The 24,326-nt window shown below is 37.7% G+C and overlaps 1 protein-coding gene across 13 annotated transcripts in view; it reads left to right on the top strand.

Annotated features, from left to right (window-relative positions):
• Positions 1-24,326, top strand: part of Sgip1 (SH3GL interacting endocytic adaptor 1) — a 170,048-nt gene that overhangs the window by 60,076 nt on the left and 85,646 nt on the right. For all 13 annotated transcript variants that reach the window (XM_090334668.1, XM_090334657.1, XM_090334664.1 and 10 more), the window contains one exon: positions 19,997-20,060. In XM_090334668.1, coding sequence (XP_090190794.1) covers positions 19,997-20,060 — 64 coding nt within the window. The remainder of the gene's footprint in view (positions 1-19,996; positions 20,061-24,326) is intronic.

Raw genomic sequence — 24,326 nt, 5'->3', positions numbered from 1 at the left:
TAACATTTGTATCCTCAAGAGGATATAAACCAGTAAGTTAGTTCATACATAGTCCATCCCACAATTGACAATTTAGTGAGCGACACAGGTACACCATATTGGTGAAAGGATTTGCTACATATGGATTAATATTAAAAATGAAGTGTTTGAAAGAAAGAAGCTATAGCCACTGTATCTATAAGGAAAATAAAAATGGACAATTCCAACATCCTCTTCTCATTGCCTTTTAATTATGTGGCTGAATCTATTTTAAAATGGAGGAGCCCCAAAAGGCCTAAAGTGATGCTACACCAACTTCAGAAGACACTGAAACAAAGATGCCGAGAGAGAGAGAGAGAGAGAGAGAGAGAGAGAGAGAGAGAGAGAGAGAGAGAGAGAGAGAGAGAGAGAGAGAGAGTCTGTACTGAGGACCTCAGCACTATCCCTTAGCTTTTTCACTTAAGACTGGTACTCTACCACTTGAGCCACAGCTCCACTTACAACTTTATGTTGGTTAATTGGAAATGAGTCTGGCCTACCACATACATGCAGATTGACAAATTTCAGGACTGCTCTGAAACTTCTTCATGCAAGTGAAGATGATTAGAGTGGTAGTAAGTTTGCAGTGCTGTATGTTTTCATGTGTTTATACGTGAAAAGCACAGAGAAGGCATATCTTAAGTATGTAATGCAATCTTAAGACGGGCTATTTTTATTTCACATAATCTAATTTTCTGAAAAAACTGAGATGTATCTTTTAAAACCTTACTTTAAATAATATTCCTCAAGTGGAAAAATACACACATACATATACACACACATGCACACGCACACACACACACAACTGCCCTGACCTTCATTCTGTTCATTCTATATCTGTGGAAACAACCAATGACAGAGAAAACATTAAAAAAACAAAGATAAGATAATAATGCAACAAAAATATAAACCAACGAATATGTAGTATGACAACTATTTACATAGCAATCTGGAGATCATCTGAAGTATGTATGTGGATTTTATACAAAGGATTTGAGCATTTGTGGACTTTGTTATCCATGAGAGCTACTGAGACAAATTCCCTAAAAAATGCCTATCTATGAATAGCCATGTAATTGATATACATGCATGCACGCATACATATATATTCTTTGTACAAATTTCCTCAAGCATAACAACTTATTTTTATATTACAAAAAATTAGGACTGGGCTCATGCCTATAATCTTAGCTACTCAGAAGGCTGAGATCTGCCAATCATGGTTTGAAGCCAAACCAGGCAAAACAGATCATGAGACTGTTATTTTCAATTATCCAACAAAACCTAGAAGTAGAGATAGCATAAGTAATAGAATGCCAGTTTGAAGAAAAAAATTCTGAAGGAGAATGACTAGGCACTGAATTCAAGTCCAAGTACTCTCTCTCTCTCTCTCTCTCTCTCTCTCTCTCTCTCTCTCTCTCTCTCTCTCTCTCTCTCTCACACACACACACACACATACACACACACACATACACAAGCACACAAATCAGTGCTTGTACATACTAAACAAGTGCTCTACCTATGAGCTACTTCCCTAGGCTTAACCTATTCCTATTCTTTAATACTAAAAAGTAACATGTGACATTTTGTATTTATGAAAACTAATTTTAAAATACCAAGAGGCATCTGAGTTGATTCTATATCTTGGCTATGGTAAACAAAGCTGCAAAGAACATGGTTGTGTGGGTAGCTTTAGTGTGGCATTGTTTGAATTCTATTGAATAAATACCTGGGAGTGGAATTGCTCGGTTACAGGGAAGCTCTATATAGTCCTTTGAGGAACCTCCACACCGCATTCCAGAGTGGGGAAACAAATTTATGTTCCCACCAACCGTGTAGTAAAGTTCCCTTTGACAAGTTCTAATTTGAGGCTTCCCTTCCAGGAAAAGATTTATAAGGACAGAATAACAAGCACAGATTATCTCTGTCCTTAGAGGAAAAGGGCCAGGCAACTAAGTTAGTCTATGAGCCTCATGGGCTATGGACACAGTGTTAGTATGTGTAGTTATTGCACCATATTTCCTCTTTGTTTCATTTTTGCATTTACTTTTAGGATGGTGGTTATATATGTGATACATAGTAGTAGTGTGTGTGTGCATGCGTGCGTGCAGGTGTATGCGTGTGTGTGTGTGTGTGTGTGTGTGTGTGTGTGTGTGTGTGTAGATCCAAGGGCTTGAAGTCTGGGCCTGGACACTCTAGTTGAGCTTTCTGGCTCAGTGCTAGTGCTATAGCACTTGGGGACACAGCTCCACACCCACCTTTTGGCTGGTTAATGGGAGATAAGTGTCTCATAGACTTTCATGTCTCTGGGCTGACTTCAAATCTTGATCTTCAGATTTCACCCTCCTAATTATCTTGGATTACAGGCATAGGCCCCCAGCTCCTGATACAAGTTCTTCTATAAGTGAGAAAGTAATTCCTGAAGCTTATTTTCTCTTTAATGTAACATATCTAATTCAGAAACTCCTGATTTGTCACATATACCCCCAGGGATGGAGGAGGCATGTTTGACTTGAGATTTTAGTGACTAGGAATTGACTTCTGAATTCAGTGGATATCAAATCTGTCATGTTCAGGATACTGAACAAAGCTCACTAATGAGGCACAAGATGAAGAAAAAGTAGAGCCTACCTTTTATCAACTTAAAGTCTAAAGGAAAAAGAATCATGTGTGTTGTAATATGAGGTAAAATTGTATACGCTCTATAATGCAGACAAATGAATTTGGAAAAATTCAATGAAAAAAAAAAACTCTTCAAAAGGCCTGCAGGTGTAATTAGCCATGTCTGAGTTGGCTTAAGGATAGGTAGACTTCTATCATTATTGATTGAAGAAGGATGCCCAATGTGAGTCATGGAAATAGAAGCAAATATAAGGATTGTATATATGTGCACTTGCTTAGAGATCGAAGGGAATTTTCCTTTGGTTGGAAAGTAGAGTTTTCAAAGAGTTTCAATAACAAAACTAGAGAAATAGAGAAGACCAGGTCCTTAAATGCCAAAGGTAAGTAATGAGTCTTGACTTCTAATAACTTCAGAGTAGATTCAATTCTGCTGAAATAACTAAAATGGGAGAGATGGTTGAATAGGAAATCCATGTTGTCATGAATTGCCCAATAATGGAGGACACATCCTGGAGTGCTTTGTTGGTCAATTTTATCATTGTATGATCATTTAGCATGTTCTTATACAACTTGACTGGTAAAGATCAATCACTGTATGTGACCCCCTTTGACATGGTAAGCAGGAAACAAAGGAGGGTACTATATTATGATGATACAGTATACTGCTTTCTAGCAATATTTTTTGTAAGTAGAAAGAATATGCTGCAAAGTAACAAACAAATAGTAAGCCAGGCTCTGGAAGCTCACATTAGTAATCATAACTACTCAGAAAGTTGATATTTGAGGATCACTGTTCAATGCCAGCCCAGGCAGAAAAATCTATGAGACTCTTAACCTTTACTCCAATTTTCAGTAAAAAAAAAAGCCCCGGTTCTGGCAAAGAGAAAAACATGTAAATGCATACACCAGTAATGTAATTCTTTAGTAACATTATAACTCTTATGTACTCTAGTTATTGTTATACTTTTATAAAACACATGAATACATATTTGCTATGCTTTTTAAAATCTTTCAAAACAGTAGGTCTTTTTAAGAAACATCATCATAAACACATCAGTAGTGTGTTTGCCAGGATGATATAATAGTGATGATGACACTATGTGATACAATCTATCAGCCCTATCATTGACACAAAGGTTATTATTTAAGACATGTAAGTGTGTTGGTGGTTATCAACTCAGAAAATAGAAGACAATAGAGCTACTCTGGGATTTGAAAAAAAAGTACCAGAGAAGTATCTGGGCCAGCCTGACTAAAATACTATCAAACTCATGAATTTAGCATGCTGTTTCTCTAGCAAATATAACTATTCCAGGAAGAAGAAAGTACATTTGGGGAAACGACCAGATAATTGCATTCAGATTCATCATTTCAATATTGGCATCTCTACAGACATTATTTCTAATGACATTTGAGTTCTGTTCTTTTTTAATCATTAAATCGCCTTTGACTTTTCTTCTGTCTCATAAATTGAAAATAATCTACTTAGAGAACTTAACAGGAAATTTAATCAAAATGCTGGGCCAAATTTCAGCTAAAATGTGATATGAGTGTCTCTAGAAATGGGATACGGATTGTTAGGGTAACTATTCAGCCAAACTGGAATTCCCTACACATTCTAGGTATATAAAAAAATAATTAGATATATTTAACATGTAGAAGAAAAACTATGCTAAGAAAAACAACTAAAACTTCTCACTGTTCATTATGCTAAAACACTAAAAAAGATATATTATTATATATTGTGTTCTCCCTCTTTTATTTCTTTTCTTATCCCTATCTTAATACAGATATAATTTCATATTATTATACATACTTACATTTCCCATTCCTATTTAATAGTTCAGTATGTCAGTCTACTAAGTAGACTAACATAAATGCATAACATTTGAGGCCAAGTTTCTCCATAATTTCCTGCTTGGCTTTGGACCTATTGCTTTGATCTGCCTAGATCTTGGTTTTGCTAATGTATTACCAAGCCAGACACTGATTTTCTACACTGATGTGCTGTAAGTTATGCCATATTATTTCTTCTTTCTGGTGCTTGCTTGGGAAACAGATTAAAAGTTCTCCTCCAAGAAAAGGAAATGTTTTGCTTAAACTGTAATTTTAGAGAAGAAAAATGGAAGAAACAAAACTTTCTTAAACTTTCTCTAGCCATCTTCTTTTTATATTTCATTTTATTTTTTATTTTCAGGATAATGTATAAACGTGTTACAGTTACCTCTATCAGGTAGTAGGTGCATTACTTCTCAAACATTGATACCCCTTCTCGTGTTTTCTTATATATATTTTTTTTATTGTAATTAATAGAAGGGTTACATTATATTCACCAGATAGAAAGTGCATTATTTCACATACATTGATACCCTTTCTCATGTCTTGGTCCCCATTTCCTTCCCCCCACACCACCCCTCATCTTGTTTTCCCCCTTCCCTATCCTATTTCAAATAAACAAATAAGCATATATACAATATATCAGATAACAAGGTAAAATACTGTAACAATATGAGATAACCAAGGGACAGCAAAAGAGATGAGAGATCACATAGTACACTAAGGACAACAATCACTCATTATATGGCTTTTGTCTCTATATCCTGGAGGTCCTTTCATTTAGCTTCATACTACATGGCCTTATGTATCTAGATTTTGCTCTATTGTAAATCTCTGCTAGGAGAACCCAAATGAGGGAAACCATTGAGCCTATGTTCCTTTGAGTCTGGCTTACTTCACTTAATATGTTTTTTTCTAAGTCTTTCCATTTCCTTACAAATGGAGTGATGTCGTTCTTTCTGCCAGCAGCAGAGAATTTCATTGAGTATAAATACAACATTTTGTTGATCCAATCATCAACTGAGGGGCATCTGGGTTGGTTCCATATCTTTACTTTGGTAAATAGTGCTGCAATGAACATTGTTGTGCTAGTGGATTTAATATGTCCTTGTTTCTAGACAATTGGATAAATGCCAAGGAGTGGAATTGCTGGGTCATAGGGGAGCTCTATGTTTAGTCTCTTCTTTTTTTTTTTTTTGCCAGCCCTGGGCTTGAGCTCAGGGCCTGAACACTGTCTTTGGACTTTCTCAAGGCTAGAACTCTACCAGTTGAGCCTCAGCACCACTTCTGGCTTTTTACTATGCATGTGGTACCGAGGAATCGAACCTGGGTCTTCGTGCATGCTAGGCAAGCACTCTACCACTAGGCCAAACTCCCAGCCTATGTTTAGTCTTTTAAGAAATGCCATACTGCTTTCCATAGTGGTTGAATGAGTTTGCACTTCCACCAACAGTGTAGTAGTGATCCCTCCTGGCCACATTCCTTCCAGCATCTGTTATTAGATTTCTTGATCATGGCCATTCCAACTGGAGTGAGGTGGAATCTTAGAGTTGTTTTGATTTGCATTTCTTTTATGGACTGAGATGTTGAGCATTTCTTCATGTGTCCATAGGCCATTTTTGTTTCTTCTTCAGAGAAGACTCTCTTTAAGTCTTTTAGCCATCTTCTTTAGAAGAAAAATCTTCAGCTCAGTACACCATAGTATGGATGTGTGATGTTTTTAATTCTCACAATTTTAAGAATTTATCCTTGAGTCTGTTTTATACTCAATCTCAATTTCTAGAAAATATTGATGTGATGAACCATTTATGTTACTAAGTTTGATGCATGCAGGACTAATCTGGTTTTTATTGCCAACCGATGAGATAAGATCCAATTTATGGATTTTACATGGAGAGAGAAACCTGGCACAGGACCTGGCTTGGGAGGAGGGTGGTGAGTAGAGCTATAAACTACACAGTTCCCTTATGCATGCTGATGCTGTTCTCTTGAAAGGCTGTTAAAAATTAGAAAACAGGCTAGGAGTTTGGCCTAGTGGTAAAGTGCTTGCCTAGCATGCACAAAAACCTGGGTTCAATTCCTCGGTACCACATACATAGAAAAAGAGTTGGAAGTGGTGCTGTGGCTCTAGTGGTAGAGTGCTATCCTTGAGGAAAAAGCCCAAGGACAGTGTTCAGCCCTGAGTCCAAGCACCAGGACTGGCAAAAACAAAAACAAAAACAAAAATTAGAAAACATTGAATAGAATCTCAGAGTTAATATTACCCAACAGAAGGACCTAGGAGAAAAAAAGGAGCAACCTTCGATGGTTTATGGGGAACATAATTTTTCCCCTTTTCATATAACAGGAAAGAAAAAAATGGCCTAACTGTTGGAATTAGGCTAGGTATTTTTGTGTATGTTTGCCTGATAGCCAATATCCTTAAAAAATAACTCCATGTCTATATGGTTCTAATTTCTTACACCATCTCCATTCTTTTTTATTTTTTTTCCAGCCCTGGGGCTTGACTTCAGCACCTGGGTATTGTCTATGGGCTTTCTCAAGGCTAGTACTCTACCACTTCAGCCACAGCACCATTTCGGGCTTTGTCTCTATATATGGTACTGAGGAATCAAATCCAGGGCATCATGCATGCTAGGCAAGCACTCTACCACAAAGGCCACTGCTGGCCTTTTTTTTTTAATCATCCCTGTTTATTTTTAGTGATGAATTTCATAGATCTTCACTGAATAAGTTTGGCAGTTTGGCTAACAGCCTGAGACATGTAGAATGAGGCAGTGTCATCTAAACCCTTTGCCTGTCTATCTTTCTATTTCTACCTGGAGTAGGTTAGAATTCATTCACTTATAGTTATCATCTGAGGAATTTATCTCAAAGCATTCAGTAATAGGAATATTACCCACTGATATAGGCTTTACCGAAATATCTTTTTTTCCTCTCTGGACACAATATTGAAAAGGAAAGACATTCAAAAAGTATTTCTAGTATTATGCACTTTCATGTAGATTTACTTTTTATTGGAAATGGATTTTTTGAAGATAAGGTCTGGCAAATTATAATGAAAATTAAATTTTTCTATTTAAGCCTGATCATCAGATTGTAGTTAAGCAGGATCAGTAATGTGAGTGCTATCTACATGTTATTGTCCTGTTGGCAGGGAGGGGTGGAAAGGAGCAACAAGAATCCAGGAATGTAGAGACAGTGAATGAAGAAACAGAAAGACTAAGAAGGAAGCCATTTTACAGATTGCAGTTCTAATGGAACCAGTCCTGTTAATTTCTTCTCTGTCTGAAATGTTATTCTCTAAGCATTTCCTGTATGGCTCCTACTGTGTGTGAATAGGACAGTCCAGATTGCATGTGCTATATATACCTCTAACTCAAGTAGCTGGACACTGGCTTGTTTCAGATCACACTGGGAAGACCAGCAAGTTAATGAAAGATTGTAATAGATTTGCCTGTAGAGAAGGCTTCATTGACATTGTATTTTCCTGCTGCTCCAGAAATACCTGTTCGTTGCTGTGAGTCTTTTAATCACCAATTCTCTTTTATGCTAACAGTTAATCAATTGCATTTCTTGCGACTGACTTCTGTTTCATTAGGAATATTGTAACAAAGGAAAGTTTCAGAATTTGAAATTTTGGTAATTTTCAAGTTTTGATGTTGTATTTTTACTCTCCAAGCAATAGAAGTAGAGAGCTACTACTCAAGTGCTGGAATTAGGCATATAGTTGCTCTTAAAAATAGCTCACTTTGACAAGTTTTAAAACTATTACTCTATGTGAAAGAAATCTGCATGAAACAAGGTTCTATATATTTCTGAGGAAATGCAGTTGTCTTATATTCATTTAAAACTTACAACAGCCTTTTTGATGAAAAGCTGAAGAAAATGAAAGTCAAAGAGGTGAAACAGCTTTCTCTAGAAGGTACTGAAACAGAATTTAATCCAAATCTGGAAACTCAAAGCTCATGCTTTCTTTCCAGGTAACTAGTCTTCCTATAGCTCTTGCTACTGTACTTATATTCTGCTTCAATTTCTAAACACTCAACCACATCATTAATGTAATATTAGCACAATCATCAAGCCCTTGTATATCAAATGTGTTCTGACTAATCTTCTTTACTGTGTTCTTCTATGTCATCAAAAGGTCAAATATTTCTTTTGGGAAAGGGCTATTTAAGCCCCTAGAAGTTATTATTTGTTTTCCAGATCTTCATCACAGTATTTTAACATGAATATCCATATCAGATTTTTTTTTGCAGTCCACTGTCTTAATGTGTCATTAAGATTTTCCCTACACACTCAGGAGTCACAAGGGCGTGCCCCAACTACCAACCCCGAATAATGAACCAGAAACTACCCACACTCAAATATCCAATCCAAGAACAGCAATTAAGGCCTACCACAGTCCCTTCCATGCTTAAAGATTTTCCCAACAGGAGATAGGCATGGTGGGTCACACCTGAAATCCTAGCCACTCAGGAGGCTGAGATCTGAAGATCGAGGTTCAAAGTCAGCCCAGGCACAAAAGAACCTGAGACTCTTATCTCCAGTAAACAGAGCAGCTTTGTGACACATAATTTAAAAGGTCGTCTGCATTTCTTTAAAGTCATCAAAATATTCAGGTCAAAGAGCACAGCATCACCAACTCTGAACAATTCATTCTTAAACTATACAACCATTCAGCCAATAAACCTTTAATTAAGTGACTGCCATGAATGAGGTACTGTTAGACAGTGAGCTCCATTTTGCCCTTTTCTTCTCATTCACTTTGAGCAAATGCCTCAAATATCCTAGGCAGTAATCTAATCCTTAAAAATCATAAGTACAAAAACCATGGGACTAACTGTCCTGTATCTCAACCAGTTTTGACATCTTTGTAAAATCTCACAACAGGGAATCTGAGTTGGATTAGAGAACTTGTATTTAAACCTAGAGGAAAAGCTGATATGCAACGTATCTTCATTATTCCTGACAGGAATACAGTGACTGCTATAATGAACAGACCCTGCCAGCCTGGAGTTGCTGTCAATACGCGGCACTGTGCCTAGTGCAATTAAATTTGCCTGTTTTTTATTACTGAGACCGAATGTTTTGGCCTGGGTTCATGCAGAAAATGAGTAATTCCATTATATGTGATTCACCTTTGACTAACCCTCTCAGCTAATGAAGACTCCAGTTGAAAGTTTACATTTATTACAGAAATAATCTATTTAGTAAACATTGGTTAGGTCTCCTTATGCTCACAGAGCATACAGATTGCAACATGCAAAATACAATGTTGGTCTTTCAGAAATGGATAGCTCTTCAGTGCCAGTAGCTTGCATCTGTAATCCTAGCTACTCAGGAGACTAAGAACAGAAAATTTAGATTTGAAGTCAACCAGGGCAGAAAAGTCTACTATACTCTTACCTCTAATTAGCAAAAAGCTGGAAGGTCAGGTGGTAGGGAAGTAGTCTTGAGCAAAAAGGCCAAGCAAGAGCACCAGGCCCTGAGTTTAAATCCAAGTATCAACCCAATAACAAATGAACAAATGAAGAAGAAAGATAAAGAGGAATGAGGAAGGTGGAAAGAGGAAGGAAGGAAGAAAGGAAGGAAGGAAGGAAGGAAGGAAGGAAGGAAGGAAGGAAGGAAGGAAGGAAGGAAGGAAGGAAAAAGAAGGGTATAGGGAGGGAAGGAAGGAAGATGCAGCCCAGTTAACCTTAAAAGCAGACATTTTTCCATGTATAAAAAAATCACATTTTTTGGCCAAGTGCTGGTGGCTCATGCCTATATAATCCAGCTACTCAGGAGGCTCTGAAAAACAAGCCCAGGTGGAAAAATTCATGAAACTCATATCATCATAAATTACCAAAAAGCCACAAATAGAGTTGTGGCTCAAGTGGTACAGCACTAGCCTTGAGCAAGAAAGAAAGAGGAAGAAAGAAAGAAAGAAAGAAAGAAAGAAATAGAGAGAGAGAGAGAGAGAGAGAGAGAGAGAGAGAGAGAGAGAGAGAGAGAGAAAGAAAGAAAGAAAGAAAGAAAGAAAGAAAGAAAGAAAGTTCAAGGACAGTCTCCTCCAGGCTCTGAGTTCAAGCCTCAATACTGGCACACACACACACACACGCACACGCACACACACACACACACACACACACACTTTTAGTTTTGATTTTTTTTAATAAGAAGACAAAAGAAGTTACAATGACCAGATAGAAGACATTCCAAGCCATGAAGCGTCTGAACTCTAGAATGTAGCAGAGAAGAATCTGAATGGATTCTGCCAGTTACTGCCCATGTGGCTGCCACCAGCTGCTTCTCACTGATTGGTGTACAATCAATATTAGATGAACATAAGCACTCACTCTATACTGCATTGGACCAGAATCATGAAGATCCTGACAAATGTCCTGGAATATTATAAAAGACTGAGTAATTTACATCTTTTCGTTTTTATGATGTGTTTGGGCTGAACTGAATTTTTCATTGTGCCATTGTGAACCCTTTCCATCTAAAAATGCAATGAGGTCACAGCACACTCAGCCCTGAATCTCTCCACACCAGTCTCTGCATTCAGATCACTCCATGCCGAATAATTTGGGATTCTTTCTTCTTCCGTAATATTCTACAAATAAGTGTTATAAAAAAAAAAACTGAGCATCAGTGGAATGCAGATTGCAAGCGGTAGGAAAAGTCATTAGTTTTCAAATACTGAGTGGCTTCTCTTCTGTTGTGTTGATATCCTCAGTGTATGATGCCTTGCAGTGGTTCTGTAATAATTATCATTGTGACTGTTCTGTGGGAAGTTATGGCAAGGTTTTGGCTTAAAATCATGGTCTTTGTACTTGTTTGTTTAGTGACTTTGGAGCGAACTAACTCACATTGAGAATGTTTCATAATCCAGAAAATACAGGATTAGTAATACCTTCTGGGACTGTTGATAGGATCCGTCTGTGTAAAGTGTTTGGCACAGTGCCTAGCACATACAAAGTACTTGGTAAACAGGAGCTGCCTTCCTCTGGCTCCAACTGCTTACAGAGAGAAAAACCTAGGCTGTCCCTCCAAAGCTCATATTCAGTGGGGAGGTTGAATCGTACATGGAAGGTAGCATAAAACTGTCCTAGATGAAGCCCTCAACTAGTCCTGTTGGGATCTGAAGCCACATCTTTGAATTCCAAAGATGATCGTGCCTTCTGCTACCTTCTCTGCTGTCTTTTTGCTTCTTGTATTTGGGGTATTCACATCTTTGTGAGGCACATGCATAAGAGGATGCATAAGAGATGGATTGCCTTCTGCTATAACTATGCTTTTCATATGGACCTTAAGCAGCTGTCATTGCAAACCTGGCTCCTCTTATAACTCTTCCTCTTCTCCAGAGCTCTGAGATATGTTGAAAATAGCTTTGTTTCTAGTCATCCCTTGTCAATCTCTATACCAACAGTAGAGTATGAGAAGGATAGGAAACAAATGCACTCCACGAATAAGATCCCCGCAAGGGGTTACTTTCAAATAATTGTTGGGAGGTGTGGGTGTGTATTAATGGGGTTTGGCCTCAAGATCTGCATTTTCCCATTTGAGCCATGTCTTCAGCACTTTTTACTGGATTGAAATCCTCCTTTTATACTTCTTGCCATAGTTTAAATGACAGACATACACCACCAGGCTCAGTTTCTTCTGCTAAGGTAGAAGCTTAGCTTCTGCTAAGATAGAGCCTCATACTCCCACTTGGCTTTCTTGCTCATGATTGATTACTCTACCACTTGAATTTGAGTCTAGATATGTCCATTTGTTCATTAGAGATGGAATCTTACAGACTTTTCTGTGGGGTTGACTTCAAACCCCTATCTTCCAGGTGTCAGTTTCAGCCTTCTGAGTAGCTAGGGTTCCAAGTGTAAGCCTCTCCCTGACTTTTATGATCATTTTTTTCTGCTTGCTCTAGCCTAATCCATAAGCCTCCCAATCCCAGCCTTTTACTTGTGTTTTTGTTAGCTGTGAGGCCTGAACTTAGCGCCTGGGTGTTGTCCTTGAGCTCTTTTGCTCAACGCTAGTGCTCTACCACTCTGAGCCTCGGCGCTATTTCTGGTTTTCTGGTTCACTGGAGATAAGAGTCTCACAGGTCTTCTTGCCTGGATTGGCTTTGAACTATGATCTCAGCCTCCTGAGTAGCTAGGAATATAGGCATGTACCACCAGTGCCTGGCCTAATCACTGGCCTTCTGAGTAGTTGAAGCAACCAGTCCATACTTCTGTGCCCAACTGTCGATTGGCATGGGGTCTCATGAACTTCTTTCCAAACTGTCGTGAAACGGCAATCCTCCTACTCTACACCTCCCAACTAGCTGTAATTGCAAGCATGGCCCATGAACACCTGGCTTCAACCATCTAAACGTCAACTTGGGGGAGAAGGGGGCGGCTAACATCACAATACAGAATGATCAGAAAAGGCAATGTGTAATCAAGACTTCAAAGCAGATGCAGTCAACAAAAAGCAATGCACTCCAAAGAGTTCTCTTTCTCCCAATAGTCAGACACAGTCTGCTTACACATGCTCACCACCTACCTCCACCCACCTCCAATAGTAAAACATAGCGCTTTTTTCTTGCTTCTTTGCTAAGTTGCATCTGCTCCACACCTGTTCCACTCCTAGTCTCTTTCAGATAGGTCAGTGATACCCAGATGGCTGCCAAGAGGATGAGGCAGTTACTCTTCTACACGTGGCACCTCATCATCATTTTCTTACCAGCTATAAATGGAATGGTAGGAGTGTAAGACAAGGAGAGAGAAGGGTGTGATTGGCGGACCCTCCGTGCACCCCTCTAGGTGGCACCCCTAGAGGGGCGCTATGCAGGTGGAGGTGAACATTTGCCTGCAGGATGCTATCAGGTGCACATCTGTTTGGCACTCAGCTCCAGAAGAGTTACCTCAACCTGTCTATCTACAGTACTAGCTTTCTTAGTGAAAAAGAAAAGTAGTCCAGGTGTGATATAAAAGTAATAATAAAAATAAAAGGAAACACAAAATAAACCAAATAAAACCTCTCTTGGTTCCTTGGAGTATCTGATGTTGATTTTTCTCAAAATTTATTATACATAGCAAAGTTCAAATGTTTGTTTGACAGAACTTCATTCTAAGTTCTGTTTTCCAGTAGAAAAAAAAAGGTGGGTAGATTCCAAGTTTATGAATCACTGTACAGTGGTTCTCAGGAGAAAAGAAAATTGTGGAAGATGACCTTTGTTCTTTTCTACTGTGTTATTTCTTCTTTCCTTGCAGGTTTATGCATTCCTAAATCCAAGACATTCTGAGGTATTTACTCTGTTTGGGAGATTTTATAATTTGTTTGTACAACCTTCAGGGGGAAGAATTTGTTTCAAATTCAAAAAGCTTTTTTCTTAGGTTTCGTGGGGAGCAATCAATGGAGTTGGGAAGGTCAAAGGCAAAAATGATGGAGGTTTCAGTAGGGATTCAAATACTTATATACTTCATAAAAATGGAATAATGAGGCCGAGAATTTGGTCTAGTGGTAGAGTGCTTGCCAAGCATGCATGAAGACCAGGGTTCGATTCCTAAGTACCACATACATAGAAAAAAGCCAGAAGTGGTGCTGAGGCTCAAGGGCTAGAGCTCTATCCTTGAGAAAGTCCAAGGACAGTGCTCAGACCCTGAACTCAAGCCCAGGACTGGCAAAAAATGAAATAATGAACAGGAATAATAGCTCACACCTGTAATCCTAGCTACTCAAGAAGCTGAGGAACACAGTTCAAAGTCAGCCTGGAAAAATCTATGAGTCTCTTATCTCTAATTAACCACCCCCCAAAAAGCTGGAAGTGGTGCTATGACTCAAGTGGTAGAGTGCTTGCCTTCAGCAAAAATAGGTGCAGTCTCAGGGCTCAAACCCTGAATTCAAGCCCCAGGAGCAATAATAATAATAATAATAATAATAATAATAATAATAATAAATAAAACACATTAAAACCTGGAAAACATAAAGGGAAAAGAATAAAAAAGGCGGTGAATTTGATCAAAGTACATTGTATGCATGGAAATACCTGGTACAATAAATATATGCTAATAAGAAGTTTGAAAAGCTTAGCTCCCCAAACCACTGCTAGTACTGGAGTATAAACTCAGGGTCTTGCCCTCTTGATAGGCTTTTTCACCACAGTGCTGGTCTTCTACCACTTATATACCTTCACTTCCAAGTTTTTTTATTATTAAATTTGATTGTAAAGGTATGGAGGGGTTACAGTTCCATAAGTGAGGTAATGAGTACATTTCTTTTTAAACAATGTCACACCTTCCTTATTTTCTCCCAATTTTTCCCATTCTGACTTCTGTCTCTCCCAAGTTGTATAATTCTTTTCCAACATGGTGTCCGGTGAGTATCACTGTCCAGCTTTGTGGTGAATCATTAGAGATATGAGTCTAATGAACTTTCCAGCCTGGTCTGGCTTTGAACCGTGATTCTCAGATCTCAGCCTCCTGTGTAGCCAGGATTACAAACCAGCAACCAGCATTATTTTTTTCTTTTTAAAGCTCATCTTTTTCCCCCTCATCATAGAATAATGTGGCTTGAACTATTCTATTTCTTTTTAGTTGAGATATAAATCACTTAACATAAAACTTTCCATTGTGGCCATTTTAGAGCTTAACACTTAATGACATTTAGTATATTATCAGTGTCACACACCATCATCATTCTCTACATCTAGAATTTTATACAAGTTAAAAAAAGGAAGCCCTGGGCCGGAATTATGGACTAGTGGTAGAGTGCTTGCCTAGCATGCACGAATACCCGGGTTTGATTCGTTGGTACCACATACATAGAAAAAAGCCGGAAGTGGTGCTGAGGCTCAAGTGGTAGAGCTCTAGCCTTGAGAAAGTCCAAGGACAGTGCTCAGGCCCTGAGCCCAAGCCCAAGACTGGCAAAAAAAAAAAAAAGAAGAAGCCCTGTATTTATTACACTGTCACTTCTCATTTCTCCTCCACCCAGTCCCTTCCAATATCTAACCTGCTTTATATATCTATGAATGTACCGGAATGCAAATGAAATTACACAGTATGTAACTTTCTAAGTTTGGCTTTTTTCACTTTGTTTTTTTGTTTTTGTTTTTTTTTATTAAAGAATTTATTAACGTTGACTTTTACATTGTATTTTAAATGACAAGTTTAACAAACAAGTGTTCAAGGAGGGAATCTCTATTTAGAATCACTGGGACTTAGTATTTAGAACTTAATCACAATTAGGCTAAGGGTTTGTATGTCATAGAAACATATTAATTTATGAAGTAAAACATTATGTCTATAGAGTCATAGGTTTTTATGTCTATACAGTTATGTTTATATTTCCATTACCATGTCCATAGCTTTGGGTATGCAGTTATTGAGTCCTCTCTCTTTTACTCTTTGGATTTAATAGCCACATAGTAAGGATACCATGCGCCTTTTGTTCCTTAGGTCTTGACTTATCTCACTCAACATGATTCGCTCTATATTCATCCACTTCCCTGTGAATGCCATTATTTTATCTTGTCTGTTGGCTATGTAGAATTCCATTGTGTATATATACCACATTTTCTGTATCCATTCATCTGCAGTAGGGCTTGTTTTTTGTTTTGGGGGTTTGTTTGGCCAGTGGTGGGGATGGAACTCAGGGCCTGAGCACTGTCCTTGGGCTTTCTCAAGGCTAGAACTCTACCCCGTAAGCTACAGCACCACTCCCAGCTTTTTGCTTTGAATGTGGTACCAAGGAATCAAACCTGGGCCTTCGTGCATGCTAGACAAGCACTCTTAGCACTATGCCAAACTTCTGGCCCCAGGCTTTTTTCACTTTTAATGCTATTTATGTTGTAGTAAGTGTTCAATTTGGTACATGTAAACATTTTTTTTTGCCAGTACTGGAACTTGAAATCAGGGCCTGGGTACTGTCCCTGAGCTTCTTTTGCTCAAGACTAGCACTTTACCACTTGAGTCACAGCACCACTTCTGGCTTTTTCTGTTTATGTAGTACTGAGGAATTGATCCCAGGGCTTCATGCATGCTAAGCAAGCACTCTACTACTAAGCCACATTCCCAGCCCCACATTTATTTTTTAATGACTGAAAATTATTCTATAGTATAAATAAACTATGCTTGTTCAAAAAGAAATATTTCATTATTAGGAGAAATTCGTTTACCAAATAATGTAAATTCTTTTGTATTTATTTAGAAATAAATAACTATTTTGTAAATATGATTGGGTACAGCTTGATATCTTTGCATTGCATCTATGTAGAACCTTAATGTTTTTAAAGAAAACTAGCCAGGTGCTGGTGTTTACTACGACTAGCCACTCAGAAAGCAGAGATCTGAGGATCTGAGGATCACAATTCAAAGCCAGTCCAAAAAGGCAAATCTGTGAGAATCTTATCTTCCAGTAACCAACACAAAACTGAAAGTAAAGGTATGACTCAAGTTGTAGAGGGCCAGCTTTGAATGAAAAGCCAAAATGAGTACAAGGCCTGAGTTCAAGCCCCACATTGGAACATACACACACACAAAATTTTTAAAGAAACCAGTAAGCAACAAAATAGTTTTGCTAAAGAACAATTGTCCCAAACTTATACCTCCTATCTAACACAGTTCTATTGCATGTAGAAAGTTACTTCAAAAATCTTCATGGAGTTCAGAGAGTCCAAAATGGAAAATCATTAGATAGAACATATTTTAAGCTTATCAGATTATTGGATCTGCCTCTTAAGTTACTCTAATCATATTCTTGATTATCATTTCTTTCTTCTGAGGAGATTTTTTCAGATATTTTTAATGATCTCTCAGAAGACATACTTATCTCTCAGAAGACATACTTTACCTTTCCCCTTACACTCTGTGTGTGTGTGTGTGTGTGTGTGTGTGTGTGTGTGTGTGTGTATTCTAAGGATTGAGCATAAGGCCTGGTCACTGACTTTGGGCTTTCTTGCTCAAGGCTAGCACTCTATCACTTCCACTTTTGTTTTGTTTTGTTTGAGAATTAACTGTAGATAAGAGTCTTGGATTTTTCTGTCCAGGCTGGCTTTGAACCTTAATCTTCAAATCTTAACTTCCTGAGTGGCCACAATTACAGATGTGAGCTACAATGCCCAATTCCTTTTGCATTTCACATATTTGGTATGGATTGCTTCTTCTGGGATCTTTCAAATCTGTTAAGATCTGAATATCTTACATTTTATAGATTTATTGACATTAATCCCTCATATTTTAATGTCCTTTCCTAAGCTTCTCAAATCTTTCCACTTTTCATGGAAGGGGGATTTCGTGAATGATTTTACTTATTCAACAATTTTGTTCCTTTTACATCTTCAGTATATTCCTATTTAATTTCATGTATAAATATATTCCATGTCTGGGCAACATGATTTTCAGAGAAACTAAAGCTACATATTGGAACAGCATTTTATGAGGGTATGAAAATTCTTTGTCTCCTATTATTGGTTGATTTATTGTAGACTGATTGAAATATGCACACAAAAAATGTAACATGAATTAAAAGTTGAGAAGTAATGCTGAGAATAGACTCTGTCTCCTAACTCCCAATTTAGTGCACTTTTTGTCAAAAACCCAAAACTCATAGCGTTTATGACCTAGTTCATACTGTCTGTACCCAATACGGTAGTTAAAAACAGGACAGTATCCATAAAAATGTATTATTGAGTATTCTGTTACTAATTTACTTCAAGAAATACTGGGCTATGTATTTATTTCTGTTTTATAGGGTATATTATTAGAAGTTGAGTTGCAGGAAATAAAGCATTAAAATATAAAATAATAATAATATGTATTTTGTGGTCCTAATATCACCAGCACTGATTCATGAAGAAAGCATTCATTGTAAATCCAAATCTAAATGTGAAGCATGAAGAAGCCAGTTAGGATACTTGAAACCCAAGTAAAACTGTAGGAAAGAAATGATAGTTATATAACTATTATTTGTCTCACAAGGGAATAAGATAACTGGATATGAGAAGGAAGGAAGTTTCTAACAAACAAAATAAAAATAAAGGAGAATAAACTGTTCCTAAATATTATAGACAGCTTCAAACGTAAGTTTTTCTGTAAACTTACCATTTGAAAAGTAATAGAAAATAACTTTATGTAGGAGGAGATTTTTTGGGAGGGAAGAAAAAACAAACATTGACATTTTGAAGACCTAAATGTCTTAAATGGAATGACTATTAAAATGAAAAAGTGAGACTTCGCAGAGTCATTTCAGAGATTATATCTGAGCAGCATCCTAAGAGGCAGATAATGAATGACTCAGCTAATCTGTGCACTTCAGACTGACTCACACGTTTTGGAAAGTTTCATGGAATCATTGATTGTGGCAGTGTTTTTCCCTTTGTTCCACCTGGCAATGCCAAACAAATCCTGAAACATTAGTGATTTTGCTAGCTCTGATTTTCTCAGGGAAACATTTCTGCAACAAAATCTGCCTGCAACAAATTCAAAGCTCTAAATATGTAGGCATTTAGTCTACATGAGTAGCACTCGTCAACATAACCAACCTGCACCAATGGAATGGGAATGTGATGGGAAGTACAAACAGAACCTTCACAGGAGAAGCATGGCAGACCCAAGCTGGGCTTGATTTTTCAGGTGAAGAAAGGGCACCCCTTGCCCCCCACTGCCACATGAGTAATGCTTTTGGGTAGATGTTTTATATGTGTACATACTATCTGATGCAGTAGGAAATATAAGGGAAATCAAAATATGGAAGTCTTGGCATTTGCCCTAGAAACGCTCATCATCTGTTGGAGGAAGTACAGTAGTAAATAATGAGTGGTACAAGTGACATATTATAATACATGCCAGAGAAATAGGTTGAGGGAGGGAGTCTGAAATTGTCATTCTTACTCCAGTAGGATTGACAAATCCTCACAAAGTATATAGCATGGGACCTGGGGTTTAAAGGATAAATTGAAATTTTAAATACTGAAAAAATAAGCAGTGCATTTCACCAAGAGGCAAAGGCATTGCAAGGAAGGGACAGTGAAATGTCAGTAATGGGATATGTTCAGAGGATGGTTAATAATCCAGTCCAACCATAGAGCTGAAGATGGACATGGGAAGATAGGACACATAGATGTGTCAGGCCAGGATGGCTCTCTTGGAAGGGGGTTCTCATTATCTGTGTCTTGCTATTATCCTAATCTTCAGATATATCTACCCTAGAAAGAGCTATTCTAAAGCTATGATTCAGTTTCTTGGCATAGTCCAACCTGATTGATGATTAATAGTAGTCTAAGAAAAGCTTCAAATCTTCTCTAGATCCATACATCCTTATGTTTCTTATGCTAAGAATTTACAGTTCCAAGTCCTTGATAAATATCGGATGGAAATTTTAATGATGAATCATATTCTTGTGCATAAATGTATACACATGGACATGTGATCAAAGAAACGTGTGCTGCTTTTCAAATGTACCAGTTTAATGGCTGTGCTGCAACTTTCAAAATATGCTCACTTCCACTGCTTATACAATTCTCTGACGCTCTGCTATTTTCCTGCAGGATTGAAAAAACGTACAAGGAAGGCCTTTGGAATACGGAAGAAAGAAAAGGACACTGATTCTACGTATGTACTTGAAGAGTTTATCTCTCACTTTGCCTAAGAAATTCTGTTGTAATGGTCACTAAATTGTCACTGGATTTCTTTGGGTAGCATGTATTTTCTTTTTTTTATATTCTTTTTCTTCATGTTTCAAATATATTTTTATTGTAATTAATAGAAGGGTTACATTATATTTGCCAGATAGAAGGTGCATGAATTCACATACATTGATACCCTTTCTCATGTCTTGGTCCCCATTTCCCTCCCCCCAACCCCTACCCATCATCTTGTTTTCCCCCCTTCCCTATCCAATTTCAAATAACCAAATAAAAATATATCTAATATATAAGATAACAAAGGGAGATACTGTAACAGTATGAAATAACCAAGGGACAGCAAAAGAGATGAGAGATAACATAGTACATTAAGGACAACAATCACTCATTGTATGGCTTTTGTTTCTATATCCTAGAGGTCCTTTCATTTAGCATCATACGATATAGCCTTATGTATCTATGTTTTGTTCTGTTGCAAATCTCTGCTAGGAGAGCCCAAGGTTTCTACTGATTATGACAAATGAGGGAAACCATTGCAGAGTAGCATGTATTTTCTTTCTGTGCTACCCCATTTCTGGGTAAACTGTATTTGCTTCTCTTAAATACTTTGTAGATTTGTGCTGAAATGGGAATATTTTTCATTACTCACCTAGTGTTTCATCATTTTTCAATACCTGATATCCTTACTTTTCATAGTCCTGAAAAGCAAAGGTGTGATTGTGATTACTATTTTGGTGGGAGAAGGGGCATAAATGATAAATGCATTTGTTTTCTCATGATGCCTCTAGTATCTAGAACAAAGCAGCAATTAAATACTTGTATAGGTGAACTAGCTCTAGACAAAAACCAGAAATGTATAATAAATAGCTTCCCAAAGTTCTTGCTTGAGATGCCAAGAGTTTGTAGAAACAGAATGGTAAATCAACCAACAGAATTCGCAGGAATGATAGGATAGGATATTTGGCTATGAATAAGAAACAAATGCCAGAGCAATTATGAGTATACTTTAATGTGTTTAAATTATCATATCCAAGAGAAATAATTGCCCATGGAAATTAATGTTAAACTGAAACTATTTCTTCTACTTAGTTGATAATTTTGAATTCTCCTTCAGAACTCTGACACAAACTCTCAAGAATCTTTTTGAGCCAATAGGTAACTAATATATGAAGTCAGCTGACCAAGAACTTGAGATCCCAACACAAGATTCATATACAAAGAAAACTGCTAGTCAGTGCAACTGGTTGTGAACAGGTAGAAGTGTAAATCTGAGATGGGAGTTTTGTCTATAAGAATGGAGTACAGCTGAGCACGGTGGCTCACGCCTATAATCCTAGCTACTCAGGAGGCTGAGATTTGAGGATCAAGGTTCAAAGCCAGCCCAGGCACCTAAGGACCTGAGACTCTTATCTCCAATTAAACTCTAGCAAATGAGAACTGGGCCTTGGCTCAAGGGTAGGGCCTTGAGCTGAAGAGCTCAGAGACAGCTCCCAGTCCGAGTTCAAGCCCCATGACCCACAAAAAATTAAAATAAAATAAAAATAAAAGAATGGAGTACGGCCAGATGCTGGTGGTTCATGCCTATAATCCTAACTACACAGGAGGCTGATATCTGAGGATCATAGTTCAAAGCCAGGCTGGGCCAGAAAGTCTTATCTCCAATTAGCCAATTTATAAGCTGGAAATAGAGCTGTGGCTCAAGTGATAGATCTCCAGCCTTGAGCAAAAAAAGCTGAAGAACAACAAGCCCTTAGTTGAAGCCCCAGTACCAGCATATACATAACAAATACAAACAAAAACACCAGACTGAGTCCATTAAAACACTGACATATTCAAAAGCCCTAAAAGAATATTAGAAGAAAGGAAATCAAAACTTGTGTCAGCATGAGTAAAAGTGAAGATAGACCATATTTATTCTAATCTTTAACTTTCCATTCTGTGCATTTTAATGAAAGCATTTTCTCCATGAATATGTAATTCACGACCTAAAATATCTACTACAGAATTATTTCAAGCTTTTATACAACTAAACGAAACAACCTAGTTCAAAGGCCTATTTAATCGTTTAAAATTCTCCATAAATGACAGCTGCTACCATCCTTATTATTGAAACCATTTATAGTAAAATGTTCCTAAGGAGCGATTAAACTTGAATTTCTTAAAAATGTTAGAGTGAGAAAGCTCATATATGGTAGATGCTTTAAGGCAGGAGATCCTTGAATTTGGCCTACAAGAAGGTAAGGATATGGTTTCACACTGGGTAACAATGGCAAAGGAAAGATGGGAAAATCCAGTGGGTATTTAGGACACAATAAATGGGACTGAATGTCTACCAGTGGGCTCCAGGTAAAAGTGATAACGGGAAGGCAAGGCTGGGAAAGGAATGAGAACCAAATTGAAGAGGACTTGAGTCCCATGTTGAGGTGTCTTGTCTTCCTTCTGTACTTAATGGATCACCTTGAAACCATGAACATTTTTACATCAGAGAATAGAATGGATTGGGAAGTTATTTTTTTATTTAGATACAAAAATGTTCATGTTCTTGTTCTTAGATTTTTCTTTGTTACTTTTGTTCTAGTTACTGTTTATTAGAAGCATTTATGGTACTTCTGAGAATTTTTTTCACTAAATGTTAAAATTGAGACAATTTTTTCTGCGAATTATATAATTTATATTGCTTCTAAATGTTATTTCCTCCACAGCAATATAGGCTGTGGTGCTGGAACACTCGGGCTCTTGTCACAGCCAGGAACTCCATAGGTGTGGAAATTACACTTGCTTCCACTAGGCCTCACTTTCTCACCTGTAAAAACAAAAGTTTACACTAGATTCAATTCATTTTTATTCAAAGGCCAGACACTGAGCTAGGCGGTCTATCAAGCACATCTAATACCCACTTCCATGTGCCATGTGCTGTGTGGGAAACTGTTACCAAGGCCAAGCTGAGTGTTCTACAGACAGTGACTGTAACTGCAGTAGACATTTCTGCTACCTGTAAAAGTTAGAAAGACAAATAAATGTTCTCATGGTGGTGAAACAAGAGGGTAAGCAACCTCTCTTATTTACATGTGGCCAATAGTGGTTGGGTCTTCCATCACCATTTCTGAAGTCATGAAAATAAGTTTTCCCTTATGGCTTTGAGTAGATGCCCAGTATCTCTGTGAGGCCCTCGAAGGAGACATTGGTTTGTAATCATCTTACCTTATTTTTTATCATCAGGATGTCCAAATTATGTGGGAGATAGCAAATTAGCTCTTAATTGGTTCCCCTAGTAGTGATAATCAAGGATAAGAGGGTTTTTTTTAGAAGCCTTTGTTGTTTTGTTGTTTTTCATGAAGCCCTGTCTTAATTGGATCATACATCATTTATTGGAAAAAGGGTCATAAATGCAAAGGGGTTAGGAAAATGCTCTGGCAATTTACTGTCCCTTCAGCTTCGGTTAACGCCTATGTTAGCCTGTGATCATTGAGACCTTGTTGATGCAAACTGTTTTCAGGGCCATTGCAGCTGGCTCAGGGTTGCTAAGCAACCTGCTGGAGTAGCAGCCAGCCACTGATTGAACTGCCTAAGATAGAGTAGGGTAAGGACTAGAGCTTCCTGATTTGATCATCATTACTGTGGCTAACAGAAAGAGGAAAGGAAAGAGCCTGTGTGCTACATGGCAGGATCCACGCAAGGTATTTTGTTGCAATGATTTTTTTTTCTAATCCTAACTATAATTCAATAAGGTTGGCACTAACATCTCAGTTCAAGAAATGAGAAATCACTTCCCAAAATTGAATCATTTGCTGAAGGCTATGTAGAAAATAAGGCTGAGAACCTATAATCCTGCTCCAGAAATGAGGGCATAGGTGTTTATCAAACCAAAGGAAAGGCAGGAATGGGCAAGATTATAACCCAAATAGGAGGATGAAAAGACAATTGACATCATTGTAAGTAATAACTGAAACTTAAAAACTGGAGTCCATAATAGAGGAGTGGCTTTCAAGTAAGCATCAAGAAATGTAATAGAAAAATAAAACCATTTTGATAACATAGGAAACATCACAGGACTACAATGCTAGTATTGGAGGCTGCTGGAATCACTCCTTTCCCTACACTAAATCAGATTATAGAATGATCATCATTATCCAGTTCAAGTTGAATACACACTGCATTCTAGGCACTATTCTAGGCTCTCTCTTGTATTAACTTATTGGATTCTCTAATGGCTCTCTGGGCATATGATATCGCC

This window comes from Megascapheus bottae, chromosome 6 (genome assembly GCF_031878675.1).
Source record: "Megascapheus bottae isolate mThoBot1 chromosome 6, mThoBot2.hap1, whole genome shotgun sequence".
NCBI lineage: Eukaryota > Metazoa > Chordata > Mammalia > Rodentia > Geomyidae > Megascapheus > Megascapheus bottae.
Note: the sequence above shows the minus strand (reverse complement) of the source record. Positions and strands in the feature narration are given on the sequence as shown.